The 18,650-nt window shown below is 34.8% G+C and overlaps 1 protein-coding gene across 19 annotated transcripts in view; it reads right to left on the bottom strand.

Moving 5' to 3' along the window:
* The window catches only part of BCAS3 (BCAS3 microtubule associated cell migration factor), a 539,137-nt gene that overhangs the window by 351,004 nt on the left and 169,483 nt on the right, over nt 1–18,650 (bottom strand). For all 19 annotated transcript variants that reach the window (XM_075994398.1, XM_075994401.1, XM_012775078.2 and 16 more), the window contains one exon: nt 7,915–8,048. In XM_075994398.1, coding sequence (XP_075850513.1) covers nt 7,915–8,048 — 134 coding nt within the window. The remainder of the gene's footprint in view (nt 1–7,914; nt 8,049–18,650) is intronic.

Genomic DNA, 18,650 nt, shown 5'->3' with positions numbered 1-18,650 from the left:
CAAAGAGCAAATGTGTTCCATTTTGATGAACTTCAATTTGTCAATTGTTTCTTAATGGATTTTGCTATTAGTGTCACATTTTAAACATCTGTGCCTAACCTAAGTCACAAAGGTTTCTTCTGGGTTTCTTAAAAAAGAGTTACAGTTATATGTTTTACATTTGCGTATGATCCAATTTGAGTTAATTTGTTGAAAAGGCTAACGTTTCTCCACTTTGCTGAAAATCAAGTGGCCATGTTTACAAATGTTCTTAGATTCCCTATTGATTAATGTATCCTTAATAAATAAGTCTTGCTATCAGGTAGTGACATCATTCCAAATTTGTTTTTCTTTTTCAAAGTTATTTTCCTCATTGTAAGTCCTATGCATTTCCATTTGAATTTACAATTATCTTGTTAATTAATACAAATAAAAAAGTCCTGCTGGGATTCTGATGCAGATTACACTAAACCTACAAATCAATTTGGAGACAACTGACATTATAATGATATAAAGTATTACAGCACAAGAAAATGGCTTAACTTTCCATCTATTACATTTAGGTCTTTATTTACTCTCAGCAATGTTTATTATTTTTCAGAATATAGGTCTTGAATATTGTATATCAATATTTTGTATTTTTAGATGTTTTATTAAAATTATCAATTGATTGTTGCTGGCATATAGAAGTCCAATTGATTTTTGTATATTGATCTAATATCCCATAATCTTGTTAACATCATTTATTAGTTTTTATTTTTTTAATAGAATCCTTTAGATTTTCTGCACAATCATGTCATCTTCAAATAAAAGATACCTTTACGTTTTCCTTTGTGGTCTGATGGTGGTTCTTTCCATGTTTGCTATCTTCTGCAAATATCCAGGATTCTCTCTCTTTGAAGCTCTCATATCTCTGGTACTTTGTACTGAGAATCTATGACCTTGTTCTCCCCAGACTCTTAGAAATCTCTCATACCAGGCTACATCTGGGTTCTCCCTCCTGTATCATGACTGAAAATGCTTTCAAGATGGGACAAGCATAGGCATTTTCTCATTACAGGGATTGTCTTCCTTCAATGATTAATGTACAATAACTAGAAAAACATTGTCATTCAGCTGTTTCCAGTAGGAGGGTAAATCTAGCCTCTATTACTCTATATTAGCCAAAAGTAGAGGTCCAAATATTGACTCTTTGACTAGCATTTATTGTGCCAAGTGCTTTGTTAAGCATTTAAATAAAATGTTTCTGATATTTTCTCAATATACTCTATGAAATAGTTATCAGCTCCATTTTACAGAAGAGTAACTTAAAACTTAGAGAAAGTTGTTAGGTTGTTAGCTGATCCTTAGTTATACAATTACTAACCAGTAGACAAGTATATAGGGGAGCTAGGGAAATAGGAATGAAGAGTGACTGCTAATGGGTAAGGGGTTTAAGTGTTAGAAAAATGTTCTGAAATTAGATACTGGTGATGGCTTGCATAACTCTCAAAATATACTAAGAACTAGTGGCTGGGCACGGTTGCTCAGGCCAGGTGCAGTGCCTCACACTTTGTAAATCCTAGCACTCTGGGAAGCCAAGGCAGGTGGATCGCTCAAGGTCAGGAGTTCGAAACCAGCCTGAGCAAGAGCGAGACCCCATCTCTACTAAAAATAGAAAGAAACTAATTGGACAACTAAAATATATATATATATATATATATATATATGCAAAAATTAGCTGTGCATGGTGGTGCATGCCTATAGTCCCAGCAACCTGGGAGGCTGAGGCAGAAGGTGAGCCCAGGAGTTTGAGGTTGCTGTGAGCTAGGCTGATGCCACAGCACTCTAGCCCCAGCAACAGAGGGAGACTCTGTCTCAAAAAAACAACAAAAAAAGAACTAGTGAATTCTGTCTTTAAAAAGAATGAATTGTATAGTATATGAATAACCTCTCAATTAACATGATGTGTTTTGAGGGAAAAATTGAAAAAACGCACATGATCATACAGTCATAAACAGGGTTGCCAGGGTTACCAAATAATAATACAGAAAGTCTAGTTAAATTTGAATATTGGTATAAGCATAACTAGGCAATATTTTGAGACATATTCACATTTTTAAAATGTGCTTTTATCTAAAATGACCATCAATAGCATCAATTAATAATATAAAATAGCTAGATTCTTTTCCCCTTGACAATTAAACATACTAATCATACTATTTTGTAGTAATGTTCTAACATGGTAAAACGAACACTTATCTGATTTACAGATGTTTCAAAATCAAGTTTGCTATTTACCAAAATTAGCATGCTAAGAACAAAAATGACTTGAGTATGCTTGAGTAAGACACTACGGAAGTATATTAAAAAAATACACTTGTAAGGTTTATACTTACTGTTGAAAACAAGGACTGTTTTTCTAAGTGCATATGTGCTTTATGAGGAAAATTACTGTCAGATGCAGAGGATATCCCAAGTTGCAGACCACAAAACAACTTAATTCTGTATAATTAGATCCATATACTTGATTTTTTTTCCTTTCCTGATTAAAGTGTCCTCAGAATTGTTGGAAAAATCCGGAATAACAATTTTGTAGTATTCAAAGGTAGCTAGATAAATCATGTGCCATACAAAATTCATGATTGGTATTGAATTTTAAGTATCAGTTCAAAATAATTTTCAGTAGAACCTTATAATAATTAATTTTATGATCACTAACTGAGGTCTTACATATTACTGTATGGTGCTTAGAAATTCCAAATCTCTCAAATTATAGAGCACACTTTAGCGCACAATCGTTTTAATAATATCTATTTAATTTTCCTACTTCTTAAATAGGAATATCATTGGCAGTAGCAAACATTTGTACTACGATATCCAAGGCACTGTTCTAAGGATGAGAGATACCAAGAACCTTAACAAAAATGTCTATTTCCATACTGGATTTATAGATAAACTAAATGGCAAATAATGCTAACACAAAAGAGGTATCAAAAATAGGTGTTAAGTACTCACAATATTTGAATTCTGAAAAGGGCTAATCAGTGACTAGAACAGATAGGATAGAGTTTAAAAAAGAGTTACAATATAAAATGTGCCCAGCAGCATATTGAAATATTAAATCTTAACCTGAAATGCTCATCTAATTAGAAATTTCCATACAAAAAAACCAACACAAATGATAAATAAATAAAAGTAAGCAAGCTAGTTGTGCCTGAAAGCAAGGATATGCTCAAAGAATTATGGAGATATGTTAAAGGGAGACAGACACGGAGTTAATGGGCTCCCACTGGCCAAATGTGGTACATTTTGAGCACTACAATAATTACTGAATAAATACCATCTATTGAATAAAATAGGAATCTATGAAACAGAAATTTTGTAAGTAAATAGAACAGTTGAAAGTTTCATAAGGAATGGGCTATTTACATAGTTTAAAAGTAACTTCCCACAAAAACTTGTAATTTTTTAAGTATAAAAGAGTAACCTTATAGTGAAGAATACTGGTAAACACCATCTCAGTTATGTGATTAAACTGATCATCATCAGAAATAGTAAATATCAAAATTACACACCACCTGATAGGATGTTAAGAGAAGAACTAGCATCACCTCTGTGACATCACTGCCCAAAATGAGTAAATCTAATCATGAAGAAACATAAAAGAATTGAGGCACATTCTATAAAATAAATGGCCTATAAAATGTAAATGTGCTGGGATGGCTAGGCTGGGGCCTCACTACTATAATCCCAGGACTTTGGGAGGATAAGGTGCGAGGATTGCTGATGCCAGGAGTTCGCGATCAGCCTGAGCAATGTAGACAGACCCAATCTCTAGAAAATATTTTTAAAAAATTAGGCAGGCATGGCAGAGAATGCCTGTAGTCCCATCTACTCAGGAAGCTGAGGCAGGAGGATTGCTTCAGCCCTGAAATTCAAGGCTATAGTAGGTTATGATCATGCCACTGCACTCCAGCCTGGGCAACAGACTAAGACCCTGTTAATTAATTAATAAATAAATAGATAAATAAATAAATGTGTTAGGATCATAAATGGCAAATAAATATGATGATACATTTCTGAATAAAGGAGACAGAGGAAACAGAACAATTAAGTTTTCCTGAACGAAATCCTTTGCTAGTTACCAGGACAACTAGCAAAACTAAAATGGAGTTTGAAAATTAAGGTGGAAATTAATTTTTAGGTCTTTAGATGCTTATTTTGTGGTTGCAAAAAAGAGTGTCACCATTTATAAGAAATACACATTCAAACACTGAGGATAACAGAGCATTGTGTTGGCAACCTACTTTCAAACGGTGCAAGGAAAAAAATATATGTGGCTCTGTGGAAAGCCCTGAGCATATAAGAGTCAATAAGGTACAAATTTATCTTATAAAAGAAACCCCAATATTAGTGGAGACAGACAAGTAGACATCCAGTCCTATAATAGAGTATAAAATGAGTGACACAAAGAAGAGAAGAATTAATTCTAATTAATTCTACCTAGATAAGGAGAGGACATAGGGAATTCGTAACATGAATGTTGAATGTTTCTTATTTATTTTTCCTATGGACCTCATCTGACTAGATATTGAATATTTAATAAATGAAAAATATATGTCATGATCCAACTAATACACTTCTAAACTGAAATATTTGTAGAACCATTCATTAACCTCAACACGAACTTAAATACTTACTGTAGGCATTTTTTGAAGAAAAAAGGAGATATAACAAATACCATCATGAAGGTAAAAATATTTTAAATATTTCTTATAGAAGGAAGAAATTGGACTTTGTATGTATGAGCGGTTGCAAATTCCCATACTTAATCGTTACACAGTATGTATTATTGCGAGTGAATTAAAATTTGGGCATAAATGATCATTTGTCTGATGGGACCATTAGAAGAAATGAAGAGATACCACTTTAGTGACTAAAATTCCATTTCCTAGTTTCTTTCTAATTGAGGAACAGCTGGTATGGACAGATGTTCCATGGCGATAGCTTAGAAAACTTGTTTGGTTCCAAAAGGTAAGAAACTGAGATGGTGGTGATAGTTGCACAAAAACGTGGATTGGAACTATTAAAATGGTACATTTTATGTTACATGTATTTTACCACACTTTTTTGAAAAGCCAAGAATCAGCTGGGATGGTCGGGCATGACAGCTCATACCTGTAATCCCAGCACTCTGGGAGGCAAAGACAGGAGAATCACTAGAGCCCAGGAATTTGAGGTTACCATGAGCTATGACAATGCCATTATACTCACACCATCCTGGGTGACAGAGTGAGACCTTGTCTCTAAAAAAAAATTTTTTTTGTGGAAAAACATCAATGAATAAATAAATAAAAAGCTAAGATTTCCCAATTTAACTGGAGAATAAAATAACTAAGATTAAATAAAATGAACAAGGCCGGGCATGGTGGCTCACGCCTGTAATCCTAACACTCTGGGAGGCCAAGGCAGGCGGATCGTCTGAGCTCAGAAGTTCAAGACCAGCCCAAGTAACAGTGAGAGCCCATCTCTATGAAAAATAGAAAAAAATTACCTGGACAACTAAAAACATATACAGAAAAAATTAGCCAGGCATGGTGGCACATGCCTGTAGTCCCACCTACTCGGGAGGCTGAGACAGAAGGATCGCTTGAGCCCAGGAGTTTGAAGTTGCTGTAAGCTAGGCTGATGCCACGGCACTCTAGCCCCCAGGCAAGAGTGAGACTCTGTCTCAAAAAAACAAACAAACAAAAAATGCACAAATAGATTTCATGTCTGTAATCTTTTCTGAAATGTGACAATAGGAATACAAAGAGTAAAAATATATGCTGAAGGATAAGGATTCAAGATTTAAACATTTTAATTAAAGCTGATGAATGAATTCAAATAGAGCTTGGATTATGAAAATGCTAAGATCTTACCAAGCAGTAATTTGGTTTTCCCTTAGATATTAATTAGAAATATTAACGAAATACATATTTATCAAGAAGTACCAATCTGTAAATGTCAGAACTCACATCAGAAAGGTTAAGTAAAAGCATGGGTTTTTTTAATCTTCAGATCTCCAGTGCTAGTGTGATAATTAAAAACTATATCACACTACTGCAGTATTAAGAACAAATTGATCTATGTAAATATGTAGGGGTATTTTTAAGAAGGCAAAACAGATTGCAATGTTACACCAAGCAAGGTAGCTGAGCATAGAGAGGTTAATGGGTAACTTTGATGTTTTGCTCCATGTACTTCAAGATTGTCTAATGTTTACTCACAAGATGTTTTTAGTATTACTTGCAAAATGAAATAAAGACACTAAAAATAGAGGAAAACAATAAAACCAAAGAAAATAAGACATTATTTGAAAATAAAAGACCATATCTATCACTGCTACAGTTATACAACATTTTAGAGTTCCTAGCCAATGTAATAAGATAGAAAAATAAAATTCTAAAAAGTCATAAAATATTATCAGAAAATATATTCTATTTAGAAAATTTACTGAAAAAACTATTTGATATTACAAGAGAAACAGGCAATGCAGAAAGATACAAATTCAATGCAAAACAATCAATAGTTTTGCCATACCACAGCAATGACTAACTTTAAAATGTAATGATTCCTAGATACAAAACTTCTATAATATAAAAATGTCACTTCTAACTGTATTAAAAAGTCATATCAATGTAATCAAAGTAAAAATCTCCACAGGATTCATTATATAATTCAATAGAGTCACTCTAAAACACAATAGCCAGGAAAATTTTGAAAACAAACAATAAATCATGTTAAAAAGCTAAAGTAAGTAAAACAACGTCATTTTGGTAAATGGTGTTCATTTTTATTTTCTATCAGAAATTTCCAAGCAGACACAAAAGTATGGAGAATGCAATCAAGAACCACCTACAGGGACATTGCTCAGCTTCAATAATTAACACTGTGCAAATCTGGCTGACTATATTTCATTGTTTGTTTTGACAGAATATTTTAAAGCACATTATGAGATATCAGATCTTTTTTACCTATAAAAACTTCAGGATATATGCCTAACAGATAAAGATTTAAAAAAAAAAAAACTACAATATAATTACACACTCAGTAAATTAATAACACTTGATAAATATAATATTCAGCTCATGATCAATTTTCTCTGTCTTAAAAATGTTTCTTTATACTTTGATTAAATCATGGTCCAAAGTTCTCATTTTGCATTTACTTGATGTACATCATAAAGTCTCTTTTTTATTTTTCTTTTTTTTTTGCAGCAACATGGATGGAATATAAAGTCTCTTGTAATTAATAACCATCCCTCTATTTTCTTTTGTCATTTATTTGTTCCATTATCTAAATCAATTCTCTCCTACTGCTCAATTATTTGTAGTGTTTGCCAATTTTCATGATTAAATATTCTCACCATGGATGATTTCACACTACCTATGTTAAGTCACTGAAAACAGTGTTGGGGAGAGATGTGCATAACTGGCTCTCACTAGCCATTGTGAACTGCCTCCAGAATATCCATATACTAATATCTATTATGAAACAGAATTGTTTTATGTATATATGAATATGTGTGTGTTTACATGTGTATGTGTGTATGTATGTACATATTTACGTATATAGAATCAAAATGCCTAGTAAAAGTATGGAGGGACAGGTATCAAATGCATGACAGGGGTTTTCTCTGGGGCAAAAAATGGAATTAGGTTCGGTGGAGCAGAATAAACAGAACTACTGTTTTATCAAAATTTGTTGAATTTTTTGATAACAGGTGTTCATCTAGTGCTTATGTATTTATTGGGTCAAAATGGGCTTTTTTTCTTAGTTATCTAACCCACACTATCACAAAGAGCAATATTTTCTCACATTAACATTAAGCTCCAAGGTGATATAAATGACCAACTAGAGTAGATGTCATATTACACAAAAAATGGCCTTCTGAAAAAATACACAGCTTACTTTGGCTTCAGTTTCACCTCTGTGAAGAGTATACAGATGGTGGACAGCACTTTGTGATGAGGACCAAGGATGAGTCAGAATTTGGAAGACATGAAAATCATGGCCAAGGGTGTCAGTTGTGACCAAAAGCATTCCTGGAAGACAAAAAACAAAGGGTTAAAATGAAAATGATTGTGTATATGATGAAATATTTTAAAAAGCTATTCAACATATTTTAAAATATCATCAAAGGAAAAAAATTACAAGGATTTAAGAAACTTTCCAGGCCGGGCGCGGTGGCTCACGCCTGTAATCCTAGCACTCTGGGAGGCCGAGGCGGGCGGATTGCTCAAGGTCAGGAGTTCAAAACCAGCCTGAGCGAGACCCCGTCTCTACCATAAAAAATAGAAAGAAATTAATTGGCCAACTAATATATATATATAAAAAAATCAGCCGGGCATGGTGGCTTGTGCCTGTAGTCCCAGCTACTTGGGAGGCTGAGGCAGGAGGATCGCTTGAGCCCAGGAGTTTGAGGTTGCTGTGAGCTAGGCTGACGCCACGGCACTCACTCTAGCCTAGGCAAGAAAGCGAGACTCTGTCTCAAAAAAAAAAAAAAAAAAAGAAACTTTCCAAAACAAAATATTTTCCTGTGAATAATAAACTTAATGTCACATCAATATGCCAGTAAAGAATAAATACTAGAAGTACAGGTATTATTATATTACATTGCCATATGACTAGCAGAGAGAAGTTTTTTATGTCTTAATTTATACAGGTGACATTTTTATTATTTAAAAAAAGAATGGGAAAAGGGCATACCTCTATGAAACTAAAACATATGTCCTCTTTTTGCAACTTCTTCAAAATTGAATTTTAAGTTCCATTTTATCTACTGATCAAACTACTAAATCTCCCACATAATTCACCAGTTTAAAACTTGTTTCTAAACATAATGAGCGAGATGTACATTTGGGGATGGTCATGCTTGATACTCTGACTCAAGGGGGGAGGAGGGCATGGGCAATATACGTAACCTTAACATTTGTACCCCCATAATATGCTGAAAAATAAAAAAATAAAACTTGTTCTACCCAGGCAGCATATTTATGAAAACTGCCTACAGTGCTTTTCACGGAGCAATTTCTTAATTTTGGTGAGATGTCATATCTAAGAATTCTTTGCCTAAATGAAGGTTCATAAGGATTTTCTGTTTTCTTGTAAAAGTTTCATAGTTTTATGTTTTACACTTAAGTCTATCATCCAGTCTATCGTGAATTTACTTTTGTATAAAATACACAGACCTTATACAAAAGATACACAAAAGGTACACAAGGTTAACTTTTTTTGCATAAGATGTTCAATTGTTCCTGCAAGATTTCTTTAAGAAACTGTTCCATCTTTATTGAATTAACATTGTTAGCTTACCAAATATCAATTGGCCATTATTTCTGTAGGCCTGTTTTTGGATGCTCTATTGTATTCCATCAATTTCTGTGTGTATATATATTCACTAATGTCATACTCTTGATTACTGTAACTTTATAGAAAATCTTGACATCAGGTAAAGTGAGTCTAATTTTCTGGGCTTTGTAACATTATTTCAGCTATTCTCATTCAGGAATTTGGGGGGAATTATGTTAAGCAAATAAATCAATTTGGGGATAATTAATATCTTAATACTAAGTCTTCTAATCCATGAATGCAGCACATTTCATGATTTAGATTTATTTTGAATTCTTTTTCTTAATATTGAGCACAAAGATTCTGAATTTATTTTCTTAGATTATAAATGGTAATTACAGGTGTTAGCCATGATGCCTGGCCTACTTGGGTCTATTTTGAAGGCTTTTAACTAGCATTACAATTTTTTATTTTTTTTAGGCAGAGTCTCACTCTGTTGCCCAACCTCAAACTCCACAGCTTAAGTGATTTTCTCCAGATTTCATAATTGTTTTCCTTAGGAAGGTGGGTTTGTTAGCTTACTCTGCTATTCCCAGAAGTGGAATCACATTAGCAAACTTATTTTTCCAAAATATTTAAGGGGGTACATTTGTACCCCCTTAAAAACAATGTATTTGTTACTTGGATACCTTTTATAATGCTTTAGTTGGGGCTTTAGTGTGCCCATCAATCAAATAGTGTTCACTGTACCCGATAAGTAGGTTTTTACACCCTCTGTATTCCCGCCTTGGTTTCCTGTCTCCTTCACATCTCTTTGGGCCTGTGTGTGCCCAGCAATTAGGCCCCAATTATGAGAGCATACATGCAGTGCTTGTTTTTCCATTCCTGAGATATTTCACTTAGGATAATGGTCTCCAATTCCATCCAAGTTGCTGTGGAACACATAATTTCATTCCTTTTATGGCTGAGTAGTACTCCAGGTATATACATACCACATTTTTTCTTTTTTTTTAATTATTAATTTTTTAATATTATGGGGATACAAACATTTTGGTTAGATTTAATGTGTTTGCTTCACCCAAGCCAGAGCTACAAGTGTGTCCTTCCCCAAACTGTGGTGCGCTTCTATTAGTTGTGCGTTTGCCCCCCCCAACCCCTCATCTGACTGGCACCCAATGAGTATTACTACCATGTGAGCACCTTAGTGTTGATCAGTTAGTACCAATTTGATGGCGAGTACATGTGATAGATGTTTTTCCATCCTTGTGATACTTCACCTCAAAGGATGGGCTCAATCTCTATCCAGGATAATATAAGAGGTGCTAGTTCACCATTGTTTTTTGTAGTTGAGTAGTATTCCATGGTATACATATACCACATTTTATTAAGCCACTCATGTATTGATGGGCACTTGGGTTGTTTACACATCTTTGCAATTGTAAATTGTTCTGCTATAAACATTCAAGTGCAAATGTCTTTATTATAGAATGTCTTTTTTTCCTTTGGATAGCTGCCTTGTAGTGGAATTGCTGGAACAAATGGTATTTCTACCTTTACCTCTGAGGTATTTCCAAATTACTTTTCATAGAGGTTGCACTAATCTGCAGTACCACAAGTAGTGTAAGAGTGTTCCAATCTCTCTACATCCATTCTACCATTTGTTATTTAGGGACTTTTTGATAAAGGCCATTCTCACTGGAGTTAGGTGATATCTCATTATAGTTTTCATTTGCATTTCTGTAATGATTAGAGATGGTGAGCACTTTTTTATGTTTGCTGGCCATTATTCTGTCTTCTTTTGAAAAGTTTCTATTGATATCCTTTGCCCATTTATTGATGGGGTTGAAGAACCATGGAAGTACAGCTGCCAGGACTGCTGGCAGCGAGTGGGTTGCTGGGATAGGACTGTGGGGCCGGAGCCTCCAGGCAGCCAAGGCTCTCTCCCTGCCCAGGTACTGCAGAGGCAGTTACCACAAGGCTTTCAGGTGGCATCTGTGGTGCCCTCTGCTAAAATCCCCTCTTCAGGGGGAGGGGTGCTTTGCTGCCAGTCACAGATCTTGGCATAGAAGAGCAAACATTTTGCTGCTCCTTCACCAGACCAGCAGAGGGGCAACGCATAGATGGCTACAGCAAGGCCAAGCTCTGTGTGCCTTAGACCTGAGAGCTGAGAATGAAGTCAGCTGCAGTAACCCAGAATGGAAGCCACCAGCTTCCTGCTGCACCCACTGGCCAGTGCAATGCAGACTCCAAACAGCTCACTGATCAGACCAGAGGTCTAAGGTGGTGGTGGGGACCCCCTCACAGCTTGTGCGGCAGTGCTTGCAGTGGGGGGAGTGAGGAGCCCCAGGGCTTTCTCCTTCTATCCTTCCCCATGTGTGGATGCCTTCCAGGGGTACCTTCCAATCTTACAGCATGGATCGCCCTGTCATCTTCTCCTTCACTCTCAATGTGACCCACTTCTCCAGTGATTTACAATGTTTGTTCCAAGAATGCCCATCCATAGGTGGGCATCCACCTGCAATTTTTGATCCTCTCCTTAAGAGTAGCATGCACAGGCTGCTTCTACTCCCCCATCTTGCCCTTCCACCCTGAAAACTTTTAAACTTGTATTTTCTTGAAGGAAAAGCCATGAAAGAATATTAAGCATCTGTGGGAAGACAAATTTATTTAAATGAAAAGAGGAGGTATACTTCAGTTTGCTATTTCTTTGGCTAATCTATAGTCCAGCTCTAGTCACTACATTAGAGTAAAATATCATACTACGGTAGATGTCCGCTGTTCTAGCTATTCCCAAGAGAATACATTTTTGATGATGAAAAGTGCCATTTATTATAAATAATGTAGTAACTTTTTATTAAACCTAAAACTGTACATACAACCTTACCTCCCATGATGAACTTGCACCTATGTATTCCTCACATACTATTAATAAGCTTACTACATTTTGTATCATATCAACGTTTTAAATAGAATATTCAAATAAAAGTCCTCAGTTGCCAAATAAAGACTATTATTGTACACTTTTGAATATGCTACTAGCTTTTCAAACTGGCGTTAATCTGCTTAGTTACTATGTAAAACCATTTCAAATTTTTAAGGATATGCCCACTGAAAAATTACACCTATTATCTTCTGTGTATCCTATCTCAAACATTTTTTTCCTACTCCTCCATGCAAATGTGGCTTCGATAATCCACCAATGAGTTTAATTTTTTTCAGAAAACTTTTAAAATAACATAAAAAAATTATTAGTGGAGAGGAAAGGAAGAAATATCTAGCGTAGGACTACGTAATCATGCGCTTCCTTTTAATTTCCTCTTTTGCACATTTTTTTTCTGTTGGGGAAATAAGTTTTTTTTTTCTCAAAAACAAGTTAAAAAGCACATATACATAAAAGGAAAAACGTGTACAGAGTAGACTGCGGCTTGAGAACTATTTATGCAGCATCAGAAGACTAAACCAGACTCTGGCCTGGCCATAAACTAAACCCACGCCCCAAATGAGGTGCCAAGCCACAAAAAGCATTTGCGTCATCTGGGAATACAAGGAAAATGAAGGACTTCTAATTATAGGTCCTGGAAGCGGAAGCCTAGAGTGATTAGCTGTTTAGGCACTGCTGTATGTTTATCTGGAAGCTTCCTTTCCCTCACTCTTAGCCTCAACTTTGATAGATGAGCATTAGCGTTAGAGGGTGGGGACTGAAGCTGCTGATGGTACACAGCGTTCTCCAAAATCTGAAGTAGCTGGAGACTGAACATTAAGGCTTTTGTGGCCTCATAAGAACATAAGTCTTTTCAACTGGGCGTCAGCTGGTTAGCCCAAAAAGCAAAATTAAAGAGTAGCAAACCTCCACTGGGCATACGCTATAAAATCTTGGAAACACGAGTAGGTTTGTCTTCTTTGTCATATCCTATTTATAACACCTATCTAATTGTATGGTTCTTTATCTCGTGCACATATGTGAATCAAAATACAAATTACCAGCTCTTCACACTCTCTTCCAAAAAGAGACATAAACACTGATACGCTGGATGAAACTGAAATCATTACAGGAATTCAGATGATATCATTCATAAAAGAATTTTATACTTTGGCGTTAATTCTTGTGAATGTAATCAATATCTGTATAGAAACTAATGGGAGTGGTGTGCATAGTCTGGGATGGGCATGCTTGTAGCTCCAACTTAGGCAGTACAAATGCAATATATGTAACCTAAACGTTTGTACCCCCATAAAAATTTTGAAATTAAAAAAATAATAAATTAACCTTAAAAAAAAACCTGTATAGACAGAAACTTACAAATTAATTATGTAAAAGAGTTAATAGCCAAATTTGTACACAAAAGCAAAAAAACAGAACTTAGTACTGTCAGAAAGCATTAAACTCCTTAGATGACATGAAACCATAATAATATCATAGCTTATTAAGGTCTGATTAATAAAACTTTTAAGGTGACTATGAGTACTGGAAAACAATGGTCCCAAGGTCCTCATGGGCAGCATCAACTTCTTAAGCAGCTTATAGCAGCACATTTCTTAAGCTGCTTAAAGGTAATGATAATCAAACTCATGAAGGTATCTTCCATGTTAGAGTAGACCAGAATATAATCTTATCAAACGTACCACATAAAACCCTGTTAGAAGTATTGAAGAAAACATTACCAAAGGAGATGACTTGATACCTGACTGAAGTTGCATATATCCATAACCAACATAAACTAGAACAAAACCCATCATATTGCTCTTATTTGTTCCACATAGAAAACCCTATTATAAAATGAACAGCTGATTTTCTAGCTCACTTAATTTTCCTAACTTAACTATCCTGTGTTTTTAGCCATTAGATGTGTCTTAACATCATAATGTAAATATTTATTTTCTTTCTCTTTGAATCATGAAAATGTTCAGGCTTGTGAAGTCATCTTTGGCCATATTCAAAAGGTTTTCTTATTAAGCATTCTAATGTTCATTATCTTCAATAGATATATTTATCAAATATTTAGGAAAGTGGCATATGTCTGTGTGCTTCTTATTTTTCTAAGTGGCTGAGTATATTTGTCAGATGCCAGGATACCGTCTAAAACTTTCTCTTTTTGAGATGGAGTCTTACTCCATTGCCCTGAGTAGAGTGTGTTGGCATCAACGTAGCTCACAGCAACCCCCAACTCCCAGGCTCAAGTGATCCGCCTGCCTCAGTCTCCCATGCATCGGGGATTACAGGCAAGCACCACAACGTCTGGCTAATTTTCTATTTGTAGTAGAGACAGGAGTCTTGCTGTTGCTCAGGCTGGTCTCGAACTCCTGAGCTCAAGCAATCCTCCCACACTGGCTTCCCAGAGTGCTAGTAAAACTTTAACCTTTTATTAATATATAATTTACACACAATAAACACATTCATTTTGAGTGTACAGTTTGATCAGTCTGACAAATATATACATCTATGTAACCACTACCAGAAGCAAGAGAGCACATCCAAAAGAGTTCCCTTGTATGAATTTGCAGGTCATCCCCTCCCCCCACATCCACCTCAACAACCACTGATCGACTTTCTGCCATTTTGAATTAATATTGTCTGTTTTAGAATTTAATGTAAATGGAACTACACAATACTTTCTTAGCCAAATTGCTGAAAGCAACAGTTAACTCATTCATTTATTTACATTACTAACTGGTGTTCCATTTTAAGTATATACCATAATTTATGTACCCATTCTTCAATTGTTTCTAGTTTTTTAATATTTTGACTAAAACTGCTAAGAAAGAAAAAAACTGCTGTGAGCATTCAAGCACTAGTCCCTGTATGAATATATGTTTTTAGTTATCTTGGGTGAATATTTATAAGTGGAATTACAAGGTCATATATTAAATGTTTAACTTTATAAGAAACTGTGAAACTATTTTCCAAAGTGGCTATATCATTTTATACTAGCAGGAGCTCCATAACCTCACCAGCATAGGCATTTCTCAAAGTTTTAATTTGCCATATTCTTAGAAGGTCATTGGCTATTTGAATATTTTCCTTAGTGGCATGATTTTTCAAATTTTCTTTCTCATTTTAAATTGTATTGTATTTTTGTCTATCTATCAGAAATTTTCTCCAAGTCTGTGGCATGCCTTTTCATTTTTTTTAACAATATCTTCCCAAGAGGTTTTCCATTTTAATGAAAATTTTGTGTTCTGGTATCCTATCTAAGAAATCTTTTTGTGTCCCAAGGTCAAAAGGATATTACTCTAAATTGTTTTCATTCTTTCTTTCTTTCATTTGTTTTTTATTTTTTTGGAGACAGGGTCTTGCTTTGTTACCCAGGCATGAGGGCAGTGGCATAGTTCACTGCAACCTCAAACTCCGATTATGAGTAAAAAACAACACTTTGTAAGATGATGAACACAATGAGTAAGAGGTGCAACGTTTGGGGGATGGACACGCTTGAAGCTCTTACTTAAGGGGGGAGGAGGGACATGGGCAATATATATAACCTGAACACTTGTATCCCCATAATAAGCTAAAATTAAAAAAAAAAGATGAAGAAACAAGAAAAAAATACAAAATGATTATGGAAATGCCCTCTCCTGAGGACAAAAAAGAAAATAGATTCTTGGGGTTGTCTTTGCATTGTTAGTGATATAGTATAGGTATCTGGTAGTGATAAAACAGAAGCTGTCAGCTGAAAAATCTCAAACTATACTATTTGTAAATCTGTGAAGCATTATAGATGTTTAAAAAATCAAGACAAGGTATGTTTCTGACCACTTGCTGGAATCAATGGGAACTTTTATGCCAAAAAAAAAAAAGAAACTAATTTAAACTTCTTTAACGATTAACCCAAGACCACAATCACCTTTTAATATACAGCATTTAAGTAACTAGAAGAATTTCATGTCTGTTAGAGATGCAGTCAAGCATCCAAAGGGATACATGTTTAATCTCTTTTACTAGAAACTCAACATTCATTTTCCTCTTATTAATGGATGGAAAAGCAATTTCCCTGCCAAGGAGAGGTAATTATTTAAAATGTAGATGTGTTGCACTTCACAGTTCTCAGCTGCTCAGCTGGCAGAATTAACACCTTTGGAAAGCACATCAATTATTTACTGCATTAAAGACAGTAAGTCTGTTTTAGAACTGTCAGGCTTATTGTTGATAGTTAAGGATTTCTTATGTGTCTAATTGCCAATTTGATAAAAATTATTTATCTTTTTTATTGTTCAAGGCAATAAAATAATATTAATAATACATACTGATCTATTGTTCTTGTTACACACAAAAAAAATATAATTTCCACAGGATATTTTTATTCACTATCTACTGTATATTCTAACCGTAATTATCTGTGACATATATCTCAATATAATTTGCCACCATGGGTCACTTCCAGAGTAGACAGACAATCTTATTCAAACCAAAATTTAGAAATAAGTTGTGTTTTTCAACAAATAATTATATTGAATAAATGTCTTATCTTTGCCCTGCCATAGCTTTTCCATGATTCTACTTACAAAAAATCCAATGGAAATAATTATAATTATTCAATGTACATTTACTCCATATCAAGTATATCAAAGTTACTGGGCTAATACTTGGAGACAAAATCTTACTTCTAACAAAGAACACATTGAAACAATATTCTGATGGGTGTAAATAATTTAAATACTAGAATAAAGGAGGCTAACAATAATAAAAACAGCGACGAAAATGTTTATTGAGGTTACACTACATGTTAGGAATTATTTTAGATACAATTATTAGCTTCCATCTTATTGATGAGGAAACTCAGGCATTCAGAGTGGCCCAAGCAGAATAACTAACATGCCCAATAAAACTGAAAAGTGAGGGGAAGGAGGACATGACATTTTATGTAGTGTCAGGTAAGACTTCTTGACTGATATTTAAGATAGGGCCCATGTGATAAGAGTTAGTCAGGCAAAAGAGGATTCCAGGCAGAGGACAAATGATGGTAACATGTTTAAGGAGCTGAAAGAGATTTAGCATGGCTAGCTACTGGATGGAAAATGTGGCAGATGAAGTTGAAGCAGTAAAAAACTGCCAGGATGTAACATTTTTCAACAATATATTAAGGGTGACAAAGATGCTATTGAAGATGGAAGTACATTAAAATTTAATATTTCTTACAAAATATTTTAAAGTGGAAATAAACATACGGAGTAGGTATGATCCAACAGGTCCCGTAGCTCAAACCTATAATCCCACCACTTTGGGAGCTCAAAGCAGGAGAATCATTTGAGACCAGGAGTTCAAGATCAGCCTGGGCAACATAATGAGACCCCATCTCTACAAAAATTTTTAAAAATTAGCCGGGCATGATGGGATGTGCCTACAGTCCCAACTACTCAGGAGAATGACGCAGAAGGGTGTCTTAAGCTCAGGCATTCAAGGTTACAATGAGCTATAATCATCCCACTGAACTCCAGCCTGGGTGACAGAGCAAGACTTTATCTCTTAAAAAAAAAAAAAAAAAATACAATAAAAAAAAGGACAATGCCTGAAAAGTCCCAAATCTGATGAAAACCATTTAGGGCAGTGAATGATTCTATATGATACTACAATGGTAGATACACATCATTATACGTTTGTTAAAATCTATAGAATGTACAACACCATGAGTGAACCCTAATGTAAACTGTGGATGTTGGGTGATAATGATGTGTCAATGTATGTTCACCCATTTTTTTTTTTTAACAAAGGTAGAATTGTGGTGTGGGATTCGATAAGGAAGTTGTACGTGAGTGGGGAAAGTGGGTAAATCGAAACTCTCTGTACTTTTCCCTCTATTTTGCTGTGAACCTAAAACTGCTCTAAAAAATAAAGTTTATTGATTTAAAAAACGGTTTCCTAAAAAATGTTACTCATTTTGTTTCTAAATAATTGAAAGCAACAGATTTACACCACCCATATTGAATCTGCCCAGATCTAACTAAGCATGGGGACCAATCTGGCACTTCCAAACAAATCATAAATGCTGTCACTAAAATATTCGTTTTAATTCCAGACTCAGAGTCATAGCTAATAAACAAGAATAGGAATGATAAATTGAAAACAAACTGAATGCAGCTGCAGAACTAGAAGTCTCACAACTCTATTTAATGGCATCATTTCATGTCTTTTCTGAAAAGGTACCATACAAGACAGAACTGCATGTCACCCAGTCAAGGAAACTACATTTTCTCCCTAATTCATTTTGCAGTGTTATGCCATCATGTACATATTAAAGTATTTTTAAACATTTCCCAGGAGGTGGCTACAGCTCTGGTGTGTTCTTGGATTCTGTTGTCCAGAGTATTTTTATAATACTCTCATCTAAAAAGGCATCTCTCTTTAAAAACGCTAAAACAAATTT

This window comes from Microcebus murinus, chromosome 18, assembly GCF_040939455.1.
Source record: "Microcebus murinus isolate Inina chromosome 18, M.murinus_Inina_mat1.0, whole genome shotgun sequence".
In the NCBI taxonomy this organism is placed as follows: Eukaryota; Metazoa; Chordata; class Mammalia; order Primates; family Cheirogaleidae; genus Microcebus; species Microcebus murinus.
The sequence above is the reverse complement of the archived record's forward strand: the minus strand, read 5'-3'. Positions and strand labels throughout refer to the sequence as shown.